Source organism: Xyrauchen texanus, chromosome 20 (genome assembly GCF_025860055.1).
Source record: "Xyrauchen texanus isolate HMW12.3.18 chromosome 20, RBS_HiC_50CHRs, whole genome shotgun sequence".
In the NCBI taxonomy this organism is placed as follows: domain Eukaryota; kingdom Metazoa; phylum Chordata; class Actinopteri; order Cypriniformes; family Catostomidae; genus Xyrauchen; species Xyrauchen texanus.
In genome coordinates, this window is record NC_068295.1 from 9861571 (window position 1) to 9886711 (window position 25141).

The 25141-nt window shown below is 39.5% G+C and overlaps 1 protein-coding gene across 4 annotated transcripts in view; it reads right to left on the reverse strand.

Annotated features, from left to right (window-relative positions):
* Positions 1–25141, reverse strand: part of LOC127661124 (adhesion G protein-coupled receptor B3-like) — a 237222-nt gene that overhangs the window by 118397 nt on the left and 93684 nt on the right. For 2 of the 4 annotated variants that reach the window (XM_052151698.1, XM_052151697.1), the window contains exon 3: positions 472–582. The exons of the other annotated variants lie outside the window; for them this stretch is intronic. In XM_052151698.1, coding sequence (XP_052007658.1) covers positions 472–582 — 111 coding nt within the window. The remainder of the gene's footprint in view (positions 1–471; positions 583–25141) is intronic. 4 annotated transcript variants of the gene reach the window in all.

Below are 25141 nucleotides of genomic sequence, written 5' to 3' on the forward strand. Positions count from 1 at the left end.
GTTTTTTTATATATATAATTTGGCACTTTAAAGGTACTGTTTCAAGGTTATTTTGGCACTAAGCATCTTACTATGCATAAGCTGAGTGCCACAAATGTTTCATTTAAACTGACATTGTTTGCTGCTCTCTTTGACTGTTTGTCATTTAATTAATCTCTCCTTTAACAAAATCTGGGTTATATTTACTGCTTTTAGTGGATTAAAAAAGTCTAACTGTGCCATAGGAAAAAAACAAACAAATTGAAACCAGAAAATCCAATTGGACATTTTATATTTGTCAGTATGCTGAGATGGATAATTCTGCCTTGCTTTTCTAAACGTATTAATAGAGTGGTAGAGGGACAAAAATAAATATGATAAATAAACATGGTCACTTAAAAGTGCAGTACAGAAGAGAGCATGCAAGTGACTTAAGATGAAAATTAAGTTTAGTTTACATAGGAATGGAAAGAAGCATAACTATTATATTACCAGTTTGTGCCATAAATTTAGCAGACTCATCTCGCTCCTGTTGGCCCTTTGTGTCATGTACTGATCTTGGTCGCTGACTTTTAACAGTATGTTCTCCGATCATTCCATATTCTAGGGACAGAATAGAGTTTCATGAAAAACTAGGCTTTGATACAAAATCTTCAGAAACAGAGATAGAAAGGAACAAAAAGAGCTTAGTACAATTCTGGCACAACTTAGAGTGGGTCGCACTTGGCAGTACATGGCTTCAAAACAAAAAGAAATCACACATGGACAACTTTAACTCTTCATTGTTGTCTTTTATCTTTCTGGTTTATAGCAAAAGTAAAGAACAGTGCACAGGACGGTTTATCAGTGGTGAGCTGGGAGTATTAATTGAGCTTAGAAGCACAGCTATGACACATAGAAACACATGCAAAATCAACTTGCATTGGATTTTCAACAAGACATTGATTTAACCTCCACCCATCCCCTCCCACCCCAGTAGGGAAAATAAAAAAGAAAGGGAAAAAAAAGAGAAAAGGAAAATGTGTAAGCCGTCTGAAAGCCACAGAGGAAGGGAAGTGGGGTGGTGAAGGGAGGTGGCATGGACATGCTATATTGATCCACAGTATTTTGCAACAGATCCAGGCTTTTGGAATAATTAGTTAGTTAAGACCCAGAATTAGTAAAGGAATTACGTGCTCTTATATCTAACGGAATATCAAAAGATGAATTATCTTGCAAATGTATTCTAAGCTGTGTATCATTCATTCTGGATTAAGTACACTTTTTTCCAGCACAACAATATGTCTAATTTGTCTTTGTTCTTATCGAAATCAATTAATAATCAAAAGAGCTTTGTCACTATAAATATGGTGTTCTGATTTGAAAAGCTTCAAAGCGGGTATACAGTAATTGCTAACCCCTCTTTGAAACGCCTTTTAAAACTTCTTGATAGTTTCTCAAACCATGTATAAAACATTTGTTTTCTCTTTAGGGGATTGCAGTCTTGTTTTCGATACATGTTTCATAGATGGTGCTGAGACAGATCAAACATAATCAAACACAGCCATGCTTCCATTGCTAATTGGGAATTACTTTGTTGATGTAGGAGAAAATTACAGCACAAAGTTGTTGGTTGTGTCTAATTTGTGTCCATGCAGATTTCAACCCTCAAAAACAGAAACCTTTATAATCCAACAGCAGGACACACACGCAAGAAGCAAAGGTTTGAGGTCAAAGTCACTGTATTTATAAGCTATACCAAATGCAACGCAAGAATGAAAGAATTCAGACCTGGGGCTGCAAGAGTAATTTGGACATACACATGTTTATGGCACTGTCCTTGACCCATGTGTGCTCAAGAGCATTAACAACACCCTTTTTCCTTTTTCCAATGTAACACAAAATAAAACCACATTCATTTCAGCTAGCACTACTGTACCTCATCAATGCCCACAGAACATACGTTATAGATTACAGCACTACCACATAAAAGTCACAAAAAAATGTGTTAGTGTGGTGGCAAGGGGCTGTCTCAAGCAATCCATTTTTATTTCACGTACACAATGGCACACTGGAGTGGCATTTGAAGATGTTAAATATGGGAATGGGTGTAACTTTTTGACTCAGTCCTGGCATGGAAATTCTCTTTCACATTTTGATGTCAAGTAGTTAAACGAATAGTTCATCAAAAAAGAAAAATCTAAACATATTTATCAATACCCAGCCCTAGTATATACTGTAGTTACATATAGTATATGTATATAGTAGTGTACAGTGTATGCTTACAAGTAAAGTATATCTTATGTCTACTTAATATACTTTCTACATCATATCATAGTTTAAACACTGTTGATCATATGGTCACCAGCATACACCAGTCGGCCACAAAATTAAAACCACCTGCCTAATATTGTTTAGGTCCCCCTTGTTCTGCCAAAACACTGCCAACCCACATTTCAGAATAGTTTTCTGAGATGTTATTCTTCTCACCACAAGTGTACAGAGCAGTTATCTGAGTTACTATAGACTTTGTCAGTTCGAACCAGTCTGGCCATTCTCTGTTCACCTCTCTCATCAACAAGGCATTTCCATCCACAGAACTGCCGGTCACTTTTTTTTTTGTTTTTGGCATCATTCGGAGTAAATTCCTGAGACTGTTCGGCTCAATTCTCAACCTAGACCGTCTGGCACCAACAATAACGCCATGGTCAAAAAGACTGAAGCTCCTGACCCATATCTGCATGATTTTATGCACTGCATTGCTGCCACATGATTGGCTGATATCGCATGGATGATTGTTGGTGCCAGACGAGCTGGTTTGAGTATTTCTGTAACTACTGATCTCCTGGGATTTTCATGCACAACATTCTCTAGGATTGGCTCAGAATGGTGCCAAAAACAAAAAACATCCAGTGAACAGCAGTTCTGCAGATGGACATACCATGTTGATGAGAGAGGTCAACAGAGAATGGCCAGGCTTGTTCGAGCTGACAAAATCTACAGTAACTCAGATAACCACTCTGTACAATTGTGATGAGAAGAACAGCATCTCAGAATGATGATGTGGGTTGGCAATGTTTTGGCGGCACGTGGGGGACCTACACAATATTAGGCAGGTGGTTTTAATGTAATGGCTGATCGGTGTATGTTGTGCATTATGCTGGTTTCCTTCATGCCTCCAGTAACTAGCTAAACAAGCTAAATATTCTTAGTTAACCAAATATACCAGCATCAAACCAGCACTAACCAGCATAAAAGCATGGAAATTCAGGCTGGCTTAAGCTGGTGTTTTCATCAGGGATGGAAAAACAAAATGAAACTCTTGGTTGGCAATAGGTAATATACTTCACTTAAGAGAACACATTCATGTTTTAAGAGAAAATTTCCATTAGAGACAGTAAACTATATTAGGCTACATTGATTGAGTTTGAATTGTTCAATGGAAGAATCGTAAACCCTCTCCAGACCTAATGAATACCTTAGCATCATAATAGCACATTTCCATGGCAACAGTGAGCCAGAAGAGGATATATAGAGAAAAAACAACTTAAAATCTGAAACATCATACTATTTAAAGACAGTAGAGTAATTAGTGTTGGATCTGTGGTTATTTGCCACAAATCCAATAAAAGTCAATTAAATGTCACATAGTTGACGCAAGAAGTCATAGCACGAGCCTAGCAGATAAGCTTTAATAAAGCTTGTTATTTATGTTTTACCAGTTTTTCCCTACTCAATCCCTAGTTATTCCAAATGGACAGAGGTCCATGAATATTATCCATCCATCCATCCATTCATCGTCAACCGCTTATCCTGTGTACAGGGTCGGGGGGGGGCTGGAGCCTATCCCAGCTAACATTGGGCGAAAGGCGGGGGACACCCTGGACAGGTCGCCAGTCCATCGCAGGGCCACACATAGACAGACATACACTCACACTCACCTCCACATCCACATCCACACCTAGGGCAATTTTTTTTTGGAGACATGAATATTATCATTCATTTTAAATATTACAGAGGTTCTTAATGGATATAAAGTGTGGGAGTATTTAGACACCTCACGATTTGAAACGATTCAGGGAGTCAAGATTCCATAACAATTGTCAATTCATCTCAATTTTAAGCAACAGCATAGGGACGCAAATCTTTTCTGAGTTAAAGTCCACATCCACACTAATCTGTTCAAGCTCGAAAACTACATTTTTAGTTTCCTAACGCCATTGTGATCCAAAGTATGCTGTTATAGAAATTGTTTTCAAAAGTCTCGTTTTCGGTGGAGGAACACTCTGTTCCAGTGTGGATCTGAGGTATAAATGCAGCACAATCAATGTGTTTGGTGTGTGTGACAAAAGGTGCCATGTTGCAAGATTCTGTGTAAAGATTCTGCATAAATCCATACCAAAATAGTGTAATAAAAATATAATGTGAGTACATCATTTTAAAGATATTTACTATATATTACACTTTTTTATATATATATTTTATATATTATTATTTATTTCTGTACAAAAGTTTAATGATTAGCAAAAAAGAATAAATAAAATAAAAATACTGAGTATACCTTAAACATAGAGTTCATGATGCAGAACGTTGTTTGGTTGTTTTCTTCAAGAATTTGTAAAATAAAACATATATTTAGTCTTCTGTCCTGTCTGGATATTTGTTAACAGTGTAAGCACACATTTAATGGTATAGCCTAAATATCACTGCGTATGCCGTATTAGCAGTGCTGCACACCACACGTCACTTATCTGTATCTATAATGTTTTTTCCTATATATGCTGTTTCAATAAACATGATTGTTAATACATTGAAATTTCTGATCATGAATTTAGATGGATCAATCCAGAATCATTTGAGAATCATGATGCATCAGTGAATCAATTTTTGATTGTCTTATAACATTCTTTTCCCAGTCTAGGGGCGGCTGTGGCTCAGTTGGTTGAGCGGGTTGCCACTAATGGCAGGATTGGTGGTTCGAATCCTGGCCCACATGACTCCACATGCTGAAATGTCCTTGGGCAAGACACTGAACCCCAAGTTGCTTCCAATGGCAGGCTAGCTCCTTGCATAGCAGCCATTGGCGCCTTGCATCTACCACCATTGGTGTATGAATGGGTGATTGGGACACAGTGTAAAGAGCTTTGAATACTGTTTAGGTAAAAAAAATTCTATATAAGTGCATACCATTGACCAGTCTTACATTTTCGTAAGCTCATAGTGGTGCTACAGAAAACTGAGAGGATGGTGTTTAGCACATCTGAGGTCAAGGTTTGAAATCATAGACCTCAATCTGTACACTAGATCCAACTGATGAAGAGCTCATCAAACACATCCACAAAAGCACTGAAATGAGATGTGCTGGTGAAAGCTCTAATCAGTCCAGCTGTAATGTTTGAAGTGTGAAGATCTGTGAAGAGTACGGAGTCTTTGGTGTGAATGCACATGAAAACTTTGCTTTGAGAGAGCATTAGAGTGCTGAAAGGGATAGTACACCTAAAAGTGAAAATTCTGTCATCATATACTCATCCTTATTTTGTTCCCAATCCATATGACTTTCTTACATAGAACACAAAAGGAGATGTTAGGTAGAATATTAGGGAATAACAGCCTCAATTCCTATTCACCAGCATCAATTTTCTATAAAATGTATCCTTGTGTGTTCCATGGAAGTATGAAAATCATATAAGGGATGAAACAACATGAGGAAGTGTAAATGATGACAGAACTATCCCCTTAAATTCAACAATGAAAAGGTGTTCTCAAACCTTTCTACCATAATTGTATATATGTACAAGTGAAACATGATAATCAATAAGAAATAATTTAGAGCTGGACATGATTTGATCCATGAAGAATTGATTGGATTGTGAAAACTGGGCGTTTTACCGGAATGGAGGCACATTTTTTGCGGGGTTGAAAAAGTATGATTTATTTGTGAAGTCAGCCAAAAAGAAAAACATTTCAGAGGTTATAAAAGATTATAAAAGACAAAAAAATAAAAAATAATAATAATTGCACCGATGAATAATATACATTAAGACCAGCAACGCTATATAATAAAGAAAATACGGTCTGTTTTCATTTCATGTTGACTTGTGAAGTGCATTCCCTTATATAGTTCTTTCTTTATTTATATGCTTGTATATTGGAACCTGTGTGCTGTTTTTGCCTTGACATTTTTTTCTTGAGCAAAACTCTTGGGCTTTTGAACTACAAAGAAAAAACATCCAGTGAGATGATGCCAGGCCACAAAAAAAAAAAAAAAAAAGAAACAACCCTTGCTTGATTTATGATTCAAGATAACCCGTGTCCTTTGTTTCATCTGAGGTTCAGCACGGGTACTGTCAGAATAAAGCCAGTGGCCCACAGCAGCTGTGGTGATCAAACATGTACCAGATGCATGACGCTCAGCCCATGCACCTAGCACCCCCCCCCCCCCACCCCCAAAGACCTGGCCATGGTTTGAAAAATCATTAGGTGTATAAATGATGACAGCATTTTAATTTTTCTGTGAACTATCCCTTTATGTATTAGTGCACCGATAACTAAAACATTTGCATTTACCTACGTACAGCAAATGTGGTTTCAGTGATCTGATCACAGTTAATCTAGTGCATTTCCACATGCCGTTTAATGTAGTTAAGTGCTATATGATTGTGATTCAATCACCAAAAACTGTTCATGTTAATTCCAGGTATAAATGGGGGCCTCTGATGCTGGAACAGAAATATTTTTGTGCATTCTCACATAGTAGCTACACATGATAGATTGCTCCTGAGCTATCTATATTACAGTCCAAGCAGACCGCTATCTATGCTCTGCCTCTTTAACCATGGTAGATGTGAATGGATAGCACTGCTCTTTACTCTGACAATGACTTGAAAAATAGGGAACATGCTGTCTAAAGAGATTTGCCCTGCATGATGCAGACTCCAGCACACTTTCTGTGCCATGGCTAAAGAGCAGTGAAATTATATGTAGGCTTGCAGACAGACAGATAAAGAGCAGTGAAATTATATGTAGGCTTGCAGACAGACAGACAGACAATTCGGTGCCCTATTACATTTTTAAGGAATTAGAGGCACAAATGTTTTGTTTTTTTTGTTTTTTTAAAGACGAACTATTATTTAACACAATATTAAATTAGCTGTCAGATGTCTGTACCCCTCCCCCTTAAAATTATAATTTTGGCCTGTCCTATCTCAGAGGTCTGGACAATTTCGACATTACCAGTTGAATTCATATTCAGTCAATTGGACTAAAACTATTGAATTATTTAAATTATTTAATTAATACCCAAACAAAACCCTAACCCTTTACAAAAAAGTTGCATTATTTTTTCCTTATCAAGAAAATTCTTAAAAACAAGACACCCAAGGAGTAACATCATTTGGACCTTTTAACCACACCTTTTTAAACTCCACTTAGACCCTAATTATGGTAACTTTGGCAAAATTTGCAAACCTCTTGTAAAATTAATGGAATATAAAACAGCTCATATGTTTAGTTTGACATCCTGAGGTTGACAACAAACAACAACTGAAGGTTAAGCACCTCCATTCACTGACCATTTGTTGAAAAAGGAACAAGAAAAATAATTTTTAGAGCTCTTAGTTTTGCCCCCAATGAATTGAAAGGGTTACCTGCATAAATAACTTGAGATTCATTCTCAGTGTCATACATGGAGACATACATATTCAAAAGCACAGAGAGCCTTTTAAATTATGATGTTAAAATTCTGCATAAAATGAGGGAACTGATTATTGTTCACACATGATAATGATCCAGATAGAGGGAGAGTATGGGCTAGATTTTTCAACGTTTGCCTCTGCACTCTGTAATATACCAAAGCACACTGAAAGCTCTTGGTATTGAGTAAATGCAGAATAGCTTCTCTCATATGGAAGGTGCTTAATAGCAGACCTGACGGACAAACTCAACCTTGCGGAACTCAATGAAGCCCATTTTTCCATGAAATATGACAATATGGTAACAGCTACAAAACAGCAGCCATTCAAACTTGGCTACATGACATGCATAATACACTTAATGAGAGAAGGCTGAACTCTCTAGCTATGTGTCCAGTTGTATAATTGTGACATAAGCTCAAAGCAGTTGATTTCGGGGAAACGATGCAGTCACTATTGCGGTTTAATTTAGTTTTTGTTTTTTGGCCATTAAAGTTGATACTTAAATGAAATGTTAGTGAGAACACCATTAAGTTCTAAAGCTATGATAAGGAAACTTCTTAGCAGTAAAACTATCCTCTTGGAAACAGACAAAATATGTCATGAGAGTGGCAGCTCAACATAGAAAACTTCTGCAGGTGAGAAAATCTGACCAGATTTGTCTTAAAATTCTTATAAGGACAATAATATATAATGATGTATGCCAATATAAACAAGGAAAGGCAGTGGAAAACATGAACTCTACCACTCCGCATACTTTACAGAAGAACCAACAATATGAGCATGAGGGCATTAAATACACGAGAGGTAAATGAGACACTCCTGGAAACAATAAGGGAGAGAACCTTGAAGGAAGACAGATCAACGACTAAGGATCAAACTTCAAAATAAGAGTCTTTGAATAAAACTAATCATAATAAGAGTTCCATATACATTACATTATGTGTGTATGAGTGTGTGTGTGGGGGGGGGATTTACCTGGTTTACGAAGATTTTTATTTTGGTTACAAACTGGTAATTACAAGGGTATTATGCTATAAATGTGGTATATTAGGACATGTCTAGTGTCCCCATAATTCCAATTGCTTAAAAACATACTAAACGATGGATTTTTGAAAATATAAATATACAGAAAGTTTTTTGTGAGGGTTAGGTTTAGGGGTAGGACTGGGAAGATAAATTCACCTGTGATTTTACATATCTGAGTCTGAGTATTTCACAATCTGCTCAGTTACTGGAATTTTCACGCACAACCATTTCTAGGGTTTACAAAGAATGGTGTGAAAAGGGAAAAACATCCAGTATGCGGCAGTCCTGTGGGCGAAAATGCCTTGTTGATGCTAGAGGTCAGAGGAGAATGGGCCGACTGATTCAAGCTGATAGAAGAGCAACTTTGCCTGAAATAACCACTCGTTACAACCGAGGTATGCAGCAAAGCATTTGTGAAGCCACAACACGCACAAACTTGAGGCGGATGGGCTACAACAGCAGAAGACCCCACCGGGTACCACTCATCTCCACTACAAATAGGAAAAAGAGGCTACAATTTGCAAGAGCTCACCAAAATTGGACAGTTGAAGACTGGAAAAATGTTGCCTGGTCTGATGAGTCTCGATTTCTGTTGAGACATTCAGATGGTAGAGTCAGAATTTGGCGTAAACAGAATGAGAACATGGATCCATCATGCCTTGTTACCACTGTGCAGGCTGGTGGTGGTGGTGTGTAATGGTGTGGGGGATGTTTTCTTGGCACACTTTAGGCCCCTTAGTGCCAATTGGGCATCGTTTAAATGCCACGGCCTACCTGAGCATTGTTTCTGACCATATCCATCCCTTTATTGCCACCATGTACCCATCCTCTGATGGCTACTTCCAGCAGGATAATGCACCATGTCACAAAGCTCGAATCATTTCAAATTGGTTTCTTGAACATGACAATGAGTTCATACTAAAATGGCCCCCACAGTCACCAGATCTCAACCCAATAGAGCATCTTTGGGATGTGGTGGAACGGGAGCTTCGTGCCCTGGATGTGCATCCCACAAATCTCCATCAACTGCAAGATTCTATCCTATCAATATGGGGCCAACATTTCTAAAGAATGCTTTCAGCACCTTGTTGAATCAATGCCACGTAGAATTAAGGCAGTTCTGAAGGCGAAAGGGGGTCAAACACAGCATTAGTATGGTGTTCCTAATAATCCTTTAGGTGAGTGTATATATATATATATATATATATATATATATATATATATGTAATTGAATTGAAAAAAAAACAAATAGATTATTATATATACTGTTACCTTGCATGCTACCCTTTCTGTGATACACATTTCTTTTAAATAACGGCCACCATTTTTTCTATCTATCGTAATTGAAAAAATATTTTATAGATGGAAGGGATTTCACCACAAATTTAATCAATTCAAAAGTGCTAATTTAACTCAAACAATGACTGAAATGAACGCTGAGATTCCACTGCTCAGCTTGTGCCTTAAGCCTTGTGCATAATTAAACCTCCCCATCAGAAACACCACCAATAACCCACTGCCTGGGTTGTAGTTCTTGCTTATGGTTTTATCCATTTTTAATGGACTACTGCAAAAATAAACCTCTCTTTAAAGGAACCATTTTGTCTAGCACAATGTAGGAAAGAGGATATGTGAGTCAGTACTCACGGACTCCCAAGAAACTGGCCTGTCGATGCACAGAAAATGGAGACGGTTTGTGCTTGAGCATCTAACTCAAATTAAAAGCAGCAAGATGGGAGGACAGAGATTTATCAACGCCTTAAAGAACCTTTCAAAGCTTTGCCTCATACATCACTTTCAGTTCTAGACAAGCAATTTACCCTCCCACCCAGTCACAAATCTTGTATCGTGGAACCACCATCTCACCTTTTTTCCCCCCAATTCCAAGAGGGAAAACAGGGGTTGATAGAAGCAAACCTCATTTTAAGGGCGCACTTATGACTTGTTAAAGGGATAGTTCTTCCAAAAATGACAATTCTGGTATCAATTAGTCACCCTCATGTTGTTCCAATCCCTCTCAGTGACCACTCAATCTCAGTGACAATTCACTTTCATTGTATCTTTTTCCATACAATGAATGAGAAGGGTGACTGACGCTGCCATTCTGCTCAACAACATAAAGGTGAGTAAACGACGACAGCATTTATTTTTTTTTCGTGAAAGATCCTTTTAAATGTGAAAACATCTCTTTTAAAAAACAGTGTTGCACTTTTCCTTTAGTTCTCATTGTCCATTATACTTTCATGTGACACAAAGTTTCTGAACGATTTCAGGCTGCTGTTGCGTTGAGCAATCGTGTTTGGCCTTGATTTGAGTGGAAAAGCTTTTTCAAAATAACTCGACATTTATTTTCTGAGGGGTTACAGCATAAGGTGGGAGGGCGTTTTTTTTCACGACTAGAACTGTCCGCCCACTGCTCTCGCTGTTGGCAATCACATTCAATTCAGCCTAAATGCTTGCTTTATGGAGCTGATGCTCCATGTTGGGGACACAGGGATTTAAGGCAAATACGCTAGCTGAAATAGTCGTTACAAAACCACTGTGGGGAAGATATGAGGTTCATGGTGGCTCAAAAGATTTCTAAAGGCATCAATATCCAGAATATTTTATACTGGCCATTTATTTAAAAAAGAATAAAAAGAATTGAAGCAGCAAAATGTGCGGTATTCTAATCTGAAGGACTGTCACGCAATGATCCATTATGTACAGTTACCAGTGTGAATATTTCATTCACATAATGATAATAACAGTAATAAAGCATATGGGCACAGATCACAGACCGTCTGTTGAGGAGAGAGGGGAGCAAAATCATAAGTTTCAGATGACAAATGGCCAGTCAGTCAGCAAACCCTGTGTCCTCATATTGTTTCAATAAAACATTGACTCACAGATATCTCCAAGCACAAAGAACTTTGAAATATTATTTAAAAGACACACACACACACACACACACACACACACACACACACACACACACACACACACACACACAGACAGACAGACTCTGTTACAAAACCTTGTGAGATGACTTGCTGTTTACTGAGTACACATACTGTTTGCGGCATCCTAAAAAGGCAGCACCTAACTGAAATGTAACCTCAGATGTGAGCGATTTGGAATGGCCTACATAGGCAGTAACCAATCCATGGGCTTCTCATGCGAAGCACACATGAGACTCAACTAACGTTGATAAAGTTTTCTGTTAGCATTTTGCTAAGCTAACCCTCTGATACTCTTAAAACACACAAACTATCCCTTTAAAGGAATAGTTTAATTTAAATTCTCTCATTATTTACTCACCCTGATGCCATCCCACATATGTATGACTTTCTTTTGTCTGCAAAACACAAATTAAGATATTTAGAACAACATTTCAGCTCTGTAGGTCCATACAATGCAAGTGAATTGGTGCAAACATTTTGGAATTTCAAAAAGCATATACAGACAGCATAAAAGTAATCCATAAAACTCCAGTGGTTGAATCCATATCTACAAAAGTGACATGATAGGTGTGGGTGAGACACAGATACATTTTTAAGTCTATTTTACTTGAAATTCTCAGTAGGGGGCATATGCATGAATAATGTGAATCACCAAAAACACAAGAAGAAGAATGTGACTTAAATATTGTTATGTTTCTTACGCACACCTATCATATCGCTTCTGAAGATATGGATTTAAACACTGGATTTATGGATTACTTTTATGCTGACCTATGTGACCTATGGAGCTTCAAACATTTGGCACCCATTCTCTTGCATTGTATGGACCAAAAGAGCTGAAATATTCATCTAAAAACCTTTTTTTTTCTGCTGAAGAAAGAAAGTCATGCACATCCAGGATGGCATAAGGGTGAAAATACGATGGGAGAGTTTTCATTTGTGGGTGATCCTTTAAAGCAATAGTTCACTCAAAAATTCCAAAACCACATGACATTCTGTCTTCTGTGGAAGACAAAACTATTCAATTTAAAGAACGTTGCGATCGCTGATTGACGTACAATAGAGACATAGAGACACACTTCATCTGTCATTGGCCAAACTAACAAATAGTCCCACCCCAAACTCATGCCATTGGTTGAGCCAACGTTGTTGTGTCGGGCTGAATGGGTCTCTCAAAACAAACAGAGGAATGTTGAAAATGCAATAGAGCTGGGGAAATAAACGTAAGAATTGTTTACTTATAATGTTTTCTGCATAATGAGCTGGGATACGAGAAAGTATTTTAACATCCAAAAAGATGACATACATCAACTTTAAAAAAGCACCTGAAAGTAGTCCATGTGACTCCTAAATCATTTTCCAAGTCTTCTGAAGGCATATGATTACTTTGTATGATAAGCAGACCAAAATATTTACTAACCGAAAGTTATTACCTCAATAACATCAAACCTCTTTGGTTCTTGTGGCATGACGTTGGTCACAAGACACATAGTTAATTGGTTAACTGTGGTGTTCTGTACTCCTATAACCTACTTCACACATGGCGAACACTTTATCAGACTATCTCTCCAGGATTGAAACAGACTGCTTGAGTGCTCGCATACTCGAGGAAGCAGACAGTCTGACTGACTGATGCGTGCCACCTTGCATGAAATGAGACTCCTCTTTCGTGCCCACACTCAGTCTCCGACAACCCTGATCTGAGCTAGTCATCTAATCATATAACTCTGTCCAGCATGCGGCCTGTGAGAGATTCTGTGCTACAGCAAAAATTCCCACTTTAAAGCAATGAAAATTCACATATCTACCTTCATATGTACCCAGAGTAAGTTCTTAATTTTGAAGCAGGGAATGCTCGGAATGTAGCACCAACATCATTCTAAGATGGCACGCTGTTTTCAGGTTTCAAACTCTGCTCAAATTCACTTTCATTAAATAAAATAAAAAGATTAAATGAAAGTGAATGGTGACGAAGTATGAACATCACTTTATACCATGGAAGAAAGAAAGTCATACAAGTTTGAAACAACATGTCAGTAAGTAAATGAGGACAGAATTAATATTTTTGGATTAACTATCCTTTTAATGTCTTATGTCATATTGCTCCTCACGTCTTTGTGTCTAGTTTAAAAGATGGTTAGATATTTTTGCCGGAAAACCAGATAGAAAAGTTGAGCAAGCACATTTTATTTACATTTTTTTGCATTGCATTGCATAGGAAAGAACAGGGAAGCTGATTTATGAGAGCTTTAACTGTACTAAAATGTTGTTTTGTTAGGATGATGAAAGCAATGTTACAGGGCAACGTCAATTTTGGAAGAGTGCATTATCGGAATAATCTGGTACATCAAGCATGCAATTGTTAAAGCCACTTTTACAAAATGTAGCATACCCCTTAATTCCGATTTTATACAGCACACTGGGTAATATTTTGATTTTGGCCAGAGTGACGTATAAAGATAGGGCCTGTTTCATAGCTCACTGACTTTTACATTTCCAATATCAGGTCTGCGTATGTTCCATGCTCTGCTTACAGCGAAATCATTTTTATATCACTCATGACCAATGAGTCAGACAAATGCATGTGCAATTTCAGCAGGGAGGCAAAAAATATGCCCCAAAACTCAACCATCTGTGGTTGTGTGGTTAACAGCAGATTACTAAAGCAAAGTAACATGTGCATTGTTTTCCTTATACCAGTGTACTTTGAATAAGTGTAAATTAATTTATTGTAAGAATGTACAAATTCCTTATTTAAAGGTGAAGTGTGAAAATGCAAAAAATATCTATTTTTCAAACAGGTTTCCCAAGTCTGCCAGTTGTCTATCAAGTGAATAGTACCGCCCCTAACTTATGTAATTGGTTGCGATAATGTTGCTATTTTGGGCAGACATGGATGCTCAATGTTAATGTTGAAAAAGTCAACCTATGAATGACTTATAGTTGCTTCTGCATATTAAGCTGTAACAGAAGAACATATCTGAACATCAAAAATATCACCTTTAACCTTAATTCTGCTACAAAAAGATCAATTAGAATAATATTGGCAAACCTTTATAAATGGAATAAACATGTATAAGTATATTTACTGTATGTTTCATCATTAAAGGGACATGTTAAAGATTTTATACATCATACAGACCAAGTTAAATGACTTGACAAATTCAGATGCCCACTGGCTTAGGTAGGCAGAGTCAGAGTGGACAATAACAGGCTGGACATGCTATCCTTAACAAAATAGGACTAACATCACAAAATAAAGGAAAACATCATCAAAACAGAAGAGTTACACACTTCAAATAACTCCAACATTATTTTGCTGCATGGCGGATGTCCACCTCCAAAGAGAAAGATAATTTCATAACATCTTCAATAATCTTTGATTAAAGGTCACAGTATCATGAAATTACGAGGTTGAAAATCATAACAAGCCACACACAAAAACCTCCACAATCAGTATTAAAATTACACATTTACCACAAAAGAATACAAGCTATTGAAAAAAGCTCTTTTGTCAAAAATATTTAAGATGCATTATTAAATTAAAATGATTTTCATTATTTAAAATGTAAATTATAGGCCCACATCAGTGTGTAATATTACAAACTGTAGCCTATTTATTCATTTTTACAAGCTTATTCAAATTGCAATGGGTTGAAATAAAACATCATAAATACCACTACTTGTACTGAGGACTCAAAGGTCACCAAATTGTAGGTGTGACCATATTAATAATGATACATGTAGCTATCCATAAATAAATAATCTCTCATAAATGCAAAACTTATCATCTTTTATCAACTGTGCCTGAACGGAAACCAACTAACATTGATCCAGCATCCTGATGTATGTAAAACCGGTGGCAGAAAACTAGCAGACAGCAATACAAAAAAAAAGAAAGAAAAGAAAAAGAAAAGAAAGAAAATGGACTCTTGAATCTAACTGTAATTTATTGAATCTACATTTCATTTTGGGGTACGTATAGGGATTTCAGTCTGCTATGAAATTCACAATGAGCTCATCTTGCAGTACCGCATACATCACTTAGATGGTGCATTCTATTTGCTATCTATCTATGCAGTGCTGCTGAAGGAGCCCTGTTGCTGAGACACACGCATGATCTTGAGTACACACACACTTTTAGCATACACCTCAATGGAATTTTGGCTGACAAAAATATATGCACACTTCTGGCGCACGCATTAATAATAATATAGCATGGGAATTGACTGAAAAGGAGTGACTACTAGCTGCTTTCCTATTCTTGATAGAAAATAATGATCAAACTGATGTCTCCCTAAAGCAATAAAAAAGTCAGTCATCAGCAAACTTTAACAAGTGATGAGCGCTTTAGAAACACACTTCATAAAGTTTTGAAACCTTAACAAACAATTTGGTATGACACAGAGTTTCCAAGGTTATGTCATACTGGTTAAGTCATTTAATTTCATCAGCAGGATTACTAGCATGTGGCAATATGAGGAATTTCAAATACAGAATAATTTACTAAATTGTTTACCAATTCATTTGATTCACTTATATCAGAACTTTTACAAGATGTTTGCTAGTCAACATTATGTCACAGAGTATCACATCTAACTCAAAGGAACACTAATCTCACCCACAGTGACTTCATAATGTCATAAACGACATAATTAACATTAAACCAAAACATACCTATCACCCCCCATAACTTTTCAATGTTAATTAATAACACCCACAAACAGTCCCCAAATCCTGCACACACATACCTCATTAATGATGCAATAACAACAGCCAATAGCAAGTCCTCAAGCATAAATAACAACAGATGGTAAATTATATTCTTGGTAAGGACTATAATTCCCTGTAGTTTTAGCATTTGATATCCATCTAAATAGGTAAATGTGCCATTTTGCCCTTTGCACCAAGAAAAGTGAAAAAAAATGCAGATGTCTGATCGATTCATGTAATCACTGATCTACAAAACCCCCTCAACCTGAATAAAAAAGCCAAAAATGAATGAAGTGGGTGAGGGCGTGCTGCTGTTACTGCCATTCTGTATTGTTTGTAGACACGTGTTAAACCATAAGGAGATGTTCCAGTATACACAAGTCAAGATGTGAATGTGTATAGTTATAACTTGCATGATATGACTTATATAATAGTTGTAGAATGACCATAAACTGTTGCATAATGTTATCAAGCTAAACTGTTTGCACAATGTTATCAAGATTATCTAATAAAATTACAGTGTTTTAAAACCTATGTGGGTTTCATGAGGGAAATTTGACTTCATTCTCAATAAGACAAGATTGATATCAAAGATCAGTCATAAAATCAGCAGAATTAGAGATAAGCAGAAATAGGATAATGAGCAAATATTGCTTTGTATCCTATTATTGGGGATGAGGAAATAACTTGAACTCTTACCTCTTCAAGTCACACAATGTGGACTGCAATATGCTGCTTTAGAAATGTATAAAACACGGGCATATTATGCTTGTGTAATGTTGTTAAATGCAAACAAACAATAAAACGACTGTTAAATGATTTAATAGACACATAAAAAGAGGGGCCGATACACAAGAACATGCAGTTGAACCAATACAGTGTTCCAGTAATAAGAAACTGAATACATCAAAGATATGTGTGAGCTATGAATATAATGATAAGTGTATAGCCAGTCTCACTGTTTCAGTGCAGAAGCAGATTTGAATCTCTTTAGTTAGATTACTTCAGCATTCTAACTGTGTATGTTGATAAATAACTAGTCAGTCACTGTGATTTTGGCAATCTTGGAAGCTGGTCTGGTATAAATTGGCCATATTATTATTTTATTTGTTATAAAGTGGCCATATTGACTGCGGAATGTTGTTGTGATGACAACAGTCACAATCAGCACATTCTGGGCTTAAAAGATGGAAGAACTGTGCAGAACTTTTTATCTTCTATCTTCTATCTTCCATGTTCTATTTAAAGGCTGATGTGGCCCCTGTGCCAAAATAGATGCACAGCCCTGCTCAGTTGAATAGGCTATGTAAGGCTGTATATTGACAAAGAATATTTCCACACAAACACACAAAATCCCTGCATCTAAACTGATAAACAAATTATTTTGGAAATCAGGATGTACTAATTTGTAGGCACAGCATTTTGCTGTCATTTTCCATGACAGATCATGCACAGAAAAATGCAATAAATGTATGTACTTTTAAAATAGTTTATTTTCGTTGATTTAGTAGCATTTAAAAAATGTAATCTTTTAAAACATGTGTAATATGATACGTCTCCGCTTTAAACAGATCACCCACACTATTTTCAGAAGCACCCATAATGATTTTGATCTGGAACCGGGCCTGAGCCTAACGTCAAAGAGGCAATAAGCTTCGGAGCAAATACACGCCTTTCAGTAGTTTAATTTCTCCTCACTTAGGTGCCTAAAACATTTGCACAAAATAAATCTGCCAGATTTATTAGAGACGGCACTCATGAAAGAGCTAAAGCGCTGCATACTGTATATCTGCAGATATGCTTCAGATTACACTTAAATGACATGATACCATTCTGAAGGCCTGTAATTCTCATTAACTCAGTTTTCATCAAACTGCTATTATGCGCCAGCATATCAAGTTATCAAATAATTTAAAAATAATAATAACAATACATATGCAGTATATATATACACGTGTACAGTATATATATATATATATATACATACATAGATATATATATATATATGTGTATATACACATATATATACTATATATATATATATATATATATATATATATATATATATATATATATATATATATACACATATATATTAGATTCAGTTTCTTTCCCTTAGAAAAAAAGGAAAGAAGAAGAAAATAGTTAATAAAACTACAAACAATGTTAGTATTCTGATGCAGTGTTCTGTCCCGGTGGTTTAAATGCCACAGCCTTGAGATACTTACCAAAAAGTGTTATTGATAATCAATTCCAGCACATTTAACCACAAAAAAATAAAAAAATAAATACAAAAAAGAACAACACATCAGCATGAAGTCTTAATGCATTTCTTATAGTTCCAGTCACATCATCTGTTCATTATATTTGTTTTCCCATTACATCATACATTTGAATTCAAGTGGCAATTTTAAAGGTAAAACAATTTTAGATTTGTTCTTACTGTTTCTTATGTTTTGAGGGGATTCATGCATTGTGTTGCAGGCATTTATTGATGCCTGTGCTTGCGAGATAGGCTTGCTAATGATAGTGATTGCAAAGAGAAGAATTTTAAGAAGATTATTTGTGAGAGGAGCATAAATTATCTCTTATGTAACAAGAAATTTGCAATAGGTTGAGGTTCATATCACATTGCATTTGTCAAATTATACATAGACTATTTTAGCATTCATGATGTTTTGATGTATGTAGTCATGATACCTAAACTAAAATATTACAGGCTCCCACTCCTTTAGAACAATGAATTCCTATTAATTTTCCAGTCATTTGTAGAGAATGAAAACCATTTTAGAGCAAGTTGAGCAAAACTAGAAACGTCCATGACTTCCTAAGATTTTATAATGTTCATAACTTTTCCAGAATTTCAAAATGACCTCATATTTACAGGTTTTTCTTACCTTGGGAAAACTGTACACATCCAAATGCAACTTCTTGTGCATTCAAGATACATTTTAAAATCGAATAAGTTTGAAGTGTAAACAATGGTTTGGAATTATTGAAGAAATCATGGATATGGAAGAACTTATATTTTAAAGATGAAAAAATGTGCTTTTAAAAGGGACTGGGAAAAGTGGTTGATATATAAAGAATGTAAAGACATCTTTAACTAAGTAAACAGTAATGGCTATTAGAATGGTTAACCTCACCAGTTTGGCTTTGTTGTTCAGTGTTTCTTTTTCTATCCTTCCTTCTTTCTTTTATTTATTTATTTCTTTTTAGGGGGGTTAGTGCATACATATAATTTTAGGAATGCAAGTATACGATGATTTATATTTGAGAATATGCGTGGATATTGTAACGACCCCGGGGCCATATAAAGTTGTATATGCCATGTAACATACATCTACAATGTATTTAAGCATAATTCCTTCTCCTTCCTTCTGTTAATATTGTTTTTGCTTTAATTGTTCAACCTGTAAATCAAAAATTAAAAATAAAAGTGATAAAATTGAATAAGTTGTCTTTACTTGATTTTTAGAACATGTTTGCATGCTTTTTTAAAGCAAATGTACTTATTTGGCTCAAGTAAATTTAACTTATTATTTTAAGTAATGTTTTCCAGTTACAAGTAACTCATCTGTGATTTAAGTATCATTGTTTTATTTAATTATTTGAATCAAGGTATAGCACATTGCGGAAGGGTGGAGGGCGGGCTGGGCTGTGATTCCGCACACGCGGCCCCTAATTAGGCTGATTAAGCCTGAGATGGGTAAAGGCGACCTGAGACGGCAGTGCGAGAGAGAGAGAGAGTTACAGGCAGCTGCCCGACACCTGTGGGTGTTTGTCTTTTGCTCAAGTTTGTCCCTGATTAGAGGAAATTAGATTTCTTCATGATAAAGTCAACAATTTCAGTACGAAATGACTGCGTATAAGTCTGATAAAACATATGTTCTATCTAATAATTTGCAGAGTTGGGGAACATACTTTAAAAAGTGTACTTACGTTATTGATATTTCTGGATGAGAGCAGCAGAGCATGTCTGGCGAATGGCGATCTCTTTCCTGCACACACATACAGCACAAGTGTGCAGTCGAGAGAGCTGAAAAAGTACTTTGAAAAAGTGCAAGCTGCTGCTCTCAGCCAGAATAATCTCACTTAAGGACATATACACGTGTGAACCGAATACTCAGTATGTATGATAGTACTAACTGTAGAGAGCACACCATTATGAAGACAAAGCCAAATCCCAGACATTTAAAGGCAATTTTGAAATCCCGACTAGATGCTATTTTCAGGTTTGAAAAAGAGAGCATGTATGGTCACCCTATGTTACATAATAATTTTTGTATGTTTGTTTTTCAATGCATCACAAATGTCATGGACTCGGCCAGACTCCGAAAAATCCCAAGTCCGAGAGGCTTGATTCCGAGTCAAGCCAGAGTAAAAATGGATCCGAGTCCATGAGAAGTCCAAGTCCATTAAAATTGGACTCGGACTTGAGTCCGAACTCGAGTACCCCCAACTCTACTTATAGGTATTTCACACAGCCACAATTTTTGTACATTTTGAGTTAGTATTACTCAAAGCCAAAATTTAAAGAATGTATATATTTGAGTTATGTGACATTTCAATGTGACATTTCAAGTAGTGTTGGGTTTGAGTCCACCTTAGTCGAGACCGAGTCAAGTCCGAGTCTTTAAACAATCGAGTCTGAGTCGAGTCCGAGTCCAAAAGAGGAAGAGTCTAACTCAAGTCTGAGTCTATAACAGTCCACATCCGAGTTGAGTCTGAGTCCGAGTCCATTAATATTTTAAGCCTATTTTAAACTTCACAACTAAGAAAATTTTTTTGCAAATATAAATGCAACAAAAACACCTCTGTTGCATTTCATATTCACATTTTATGATTAGTATCACTTTCACTTACACTCAAATATATGTTTGAGTGGAGGGGAAACATCAACACATAATTGAAAAAGTCAACAGATTAATTATTATTTTGACTTTTAATTTCTTTTTTTTCTACCTCATTTTCAATTTGTCCATTCAATTTAGTTTAGTTTTATCTAAGATCATGGGTGAAATACATGTAATGTAAATTATTAAATATATTTAATGTTTTTAATACATTTAATAAATGCTAATATTAAAACATTTAATAATAATAATGCACATCAAATTAAACAGAAAAGGTCAGATACCATTATAAATGTATTTTTATTCTACCACACTTCACACTTTTCAGTCCTCCTGCTGTGTCCAGGTATAGCCTACTTCCCTAAAGTTAAGATATATTTTTGGAAAAAATCTCTTAGAGCTGATGTTGTAATGAATGAGCAGCGAAGGCAGACGAGGAGATGCGGATCCAAATGCAGTTTAACTTTATTATTAACCAAAACAACAAACAAACAAGGCAGGAACACGGAAAACTTGGGAACAAAGAAAACAGCCACGATGGGACATAAACAGAGAACTCGGGCAGGGAACACAGACCAGGCTTAGCAACATTCAACGACTGACAGCGACGAAACAAACAGACAGGGTTTAAATACATGGACATAGGAAGACAGGAACCAATGAACAAACAGAACTCAAACAAGATAACAAGGTGATAAACTAAAACCAAAGACAACTAATGAGGGCAGGTGAAAACAATGAATGGAGAACACGAAAGCTAACAGGGAGACTATGGAGCTAAAAAAGGGAAAACTAAGGAATTACAAAAGTGACAAAAATGATAAACAAAGGGAAACGGTGAAACAAGACAAGGTATACATAACAGAGCCCCCCCCTCAAAGGATCGGATCCCAGACGATCCTAAAGAAAAAAAAAAACATAGACAAAAAACCCACAGAAAACAAAATGATGGCACCAGGGGCAGACAGGCAGACCAGGGGGTGCGCAAGAGCAAGAAGGCAGTCCAAGGGGCACAGAGGGCAGGCAGGAAGTCCAAGGAGGCACCGAGGGCAGGCAGGAAGTCCAAGGGGGGCAACGAGGGGAAATGAGACAGTCCACGGGGGCACAAAGGGAAATGAGACAGTCCACGGGGACAATTAGGCAGTCCCTGGGGGCACAAAGGGACAGGTTTAGGAAGTCCTGGGGGAGGGTACAGGGGAGACAGGGTCAGGGGGCCTGGGAGATGGCCACAGGACAGGGACCGGTTCAGGAGGCCTGGGGGCTGGCCACAGGGCAGGGACCGGTTCAGGAGGCCTGGGAGCTGGTCACAGGGCAGGGACCGGTTCAGGAGGCCTGGGAGCTGGCCACAGGGCAGGAACCGGTTCAGGAGGCCTGGGATCTGGCCACAGGGCAAGGACAGGTTCAGGTGGTCTGGGATCTGGCCACAGGGCAACGATAGGTTCAGGAGGTCTGGGAGCTGGCCACAGGGCAAGGATAGGTTCAGGTGGTCTGGGAGCTGGCCACAGGGCAAAGATAGGTTTGGGGAACCTGGGAGGAGGCCACTGGACAGGGACTGGGTCAGGGAGCCTGGGAAGCGGCCACAGGACAGGGACCGGGTCAGGAGGCCTGGGAGGAGGCCACAGCACAGGGACTGGGTCAGGAGGCCTGGGAGGAGGCCACAGGATGGGAACAGGGTCAGGAGACCTGGGAGGAGGCCACAGGATAGGGGCCGGGTCAGGAGGCCTGGCAGGAGGCCACAGGTCAGGAACAGGGTCAGGGGCCCTGGGAGAAGGCCACCGGACAGGGGCAGGTTCAGGAGGCCTGGGAGGAGGCCACCGGACAGGGGCAGGTTCAGGAGGCCTGGGAGGTTCTGGAGGCGGAGCCGTAGGAGGCTCGAGAGGCTTGAGAGGTGGAGCCCTGGAAGGCCCGAGAGGCTTGAGAGGTGGAGCCCTGGAAGGCTCGAGAGGCCTGAGAGGCGGAGCCCTCGAAGACTCGAGTGACTTGAGGGGCGGAGCCCTGGGGGGCTCGAGAGACTTGAGAGGCAGAGCCCTGGGAGGCTCGAGAGGCTCGAGAGGCGGAGCCCTGGAAGGCTCGAGTGACTTGAGAGACGAAGCCCTGGGAGGCTCAAGAGACTTGAGGAGCGGAGCCCTAGAGGGCTCGGGAGGCGGAGCCGTAGGAGGCTCTGGGGGAGGAGCCGTAGGAGGCTCGAGAGGCGGAGCCCTAGAAAGTTCTGGAGTCTCTGGGAGCAGAGCCGTAGGAGGCTCGAGAGGCGGAGCCCTAGAAAGCTCAGGAGTCTCTGGGAGCAGAGCCGTAGGAGGCTCGGGAGGTGGAGCCGTAGGAGGCTCTGGAGATGGAGCCGTAGAAGGCTCTGGAGGAGGAGCCGTAGGAGGCTCAGGAGGTGGAGCCGAAGGAGGCTCTGGAGGTGGAGCCGTAGAAGGCTCTGGAGGAGGAGCCGTAAGAGGCTCGAGAGGCGGAGCCCTAGAAAGCTCTGGAGCCTCTGGGAGCAGAGCCAAAGGAGGCATGGGAGGTGGAGCCGTAGGAGGCTCTGGAGGTGGAGCCGTAGGGGGCTCGGGGAGAAGGGCCGTGGAAGGCTCGAGAGGCGGAGCCCTGGAAGGCTCGAGGGGCTCGAGAGGCAGGAGGGGTGGAGTCCTGGAAGGCTCGAGAGGCTTGAGAGGTGGAGCTCTGTGAAGCTCGGAGGGCAGAGCTCTGGAAAGCTCGGGAAGCTCGGGAGGCAGAGCTCTGGAAAGCTCGGAAGGCGGAGCTCTCGCAAGCTCGGAAGGCGGAGCTCTGGAAAGCTCGGAGGGCGGAGCTCTGGAAAGCGCGGGGAGCTCGGAAGGCAGAGCTCTGGAAAGCTCGGGAGGCGGAGCTCTGGAAAGCTCACGAGGTGGAGCTCTGGAAAGCTCGGGAGGCTCGGAAGGCGGAGCTCTGGAAAGCTCGGGAGGCGGAGCTCTGGAAAGCTCGGGAGGTGGAGCTCTGGAAAGCTCGGGAGGCGTTGGCGCTTGGACGGTCATGGCTACAGACGCTGGCTCAGGGGCGGTCGAGGCTACAGGCGCTGGCTCAGGGATGGTCGAGGCTACAGGCGCTGGCTCAGGGACGGTCGAGGCTACAGGCGCTGGCTCACGGACATCTGAGGCTACAGGCACTGGCTCATTGACGTTTGAGGCTATCGGCACTGGCTCACTGACGTCTGAGGCTACAGGCGCTGGCTCGGGGACGGTCGAGGGCTCAGGCTCGCTCACCGTGGCTGACGAGGACTCAGGCTCGCTCACAGTGACGTGCGTGGGCTCTGGCTAACTCACAGTGACATGCGTGGGCTCTGGCTCGCAGACCGGGGCAGGCGCAGGCCGGGAGGCGGAAGCCCGTCTTCTCTCCCTCCTCCGGGCAGACGAAGTGGGCCGCGCTGGCTCATGGAAGGCGACTGGCGTGAGGGTGACCTCGCTGACAGGTGGAGTTGGTGTTACAGGGGGCGCCGGGGGTGGCTGAAGAGACACCATTGTGGACGGTGAGGTAGGGTCCTTCTCAGCAACGCCCACCGCGAGCGGTGATTCGCACACCAGTAGGGTCGCCACCAGGAAGTCGCAGAGAGTCCAGCCATGCGTCGCCTGTGGCAGCCGCTCCCTCAGCGACGGGCCCAAGCTGTCCCTGAAGAAGACCACCAAGGCTGGGTCCGGAAAGGTTGAGACGCTCGCCAGACGGAGAAAGTCCTGAATGTGGTCCTCGACAGGGCGGTCCTCCTGCTTGAGATCGAGCAAGCGGCATCTAGCTCGCAAAACCGCTGGATCCATAGGTTGGTCAGTCGTTCTGTAACGATTGAGCAGCGAAGGCAGACAAGGAGATGCGGATCCAAATGCAGTTTAACTTTATTATTAACCAAAACAACAAACAAACAAGGCAGGAACACGGAAAACTCGGGAACAAAGAAAACAGTCACGATGGGACATAAACAGAGAACTCGGGCAGGGAACACAGACCA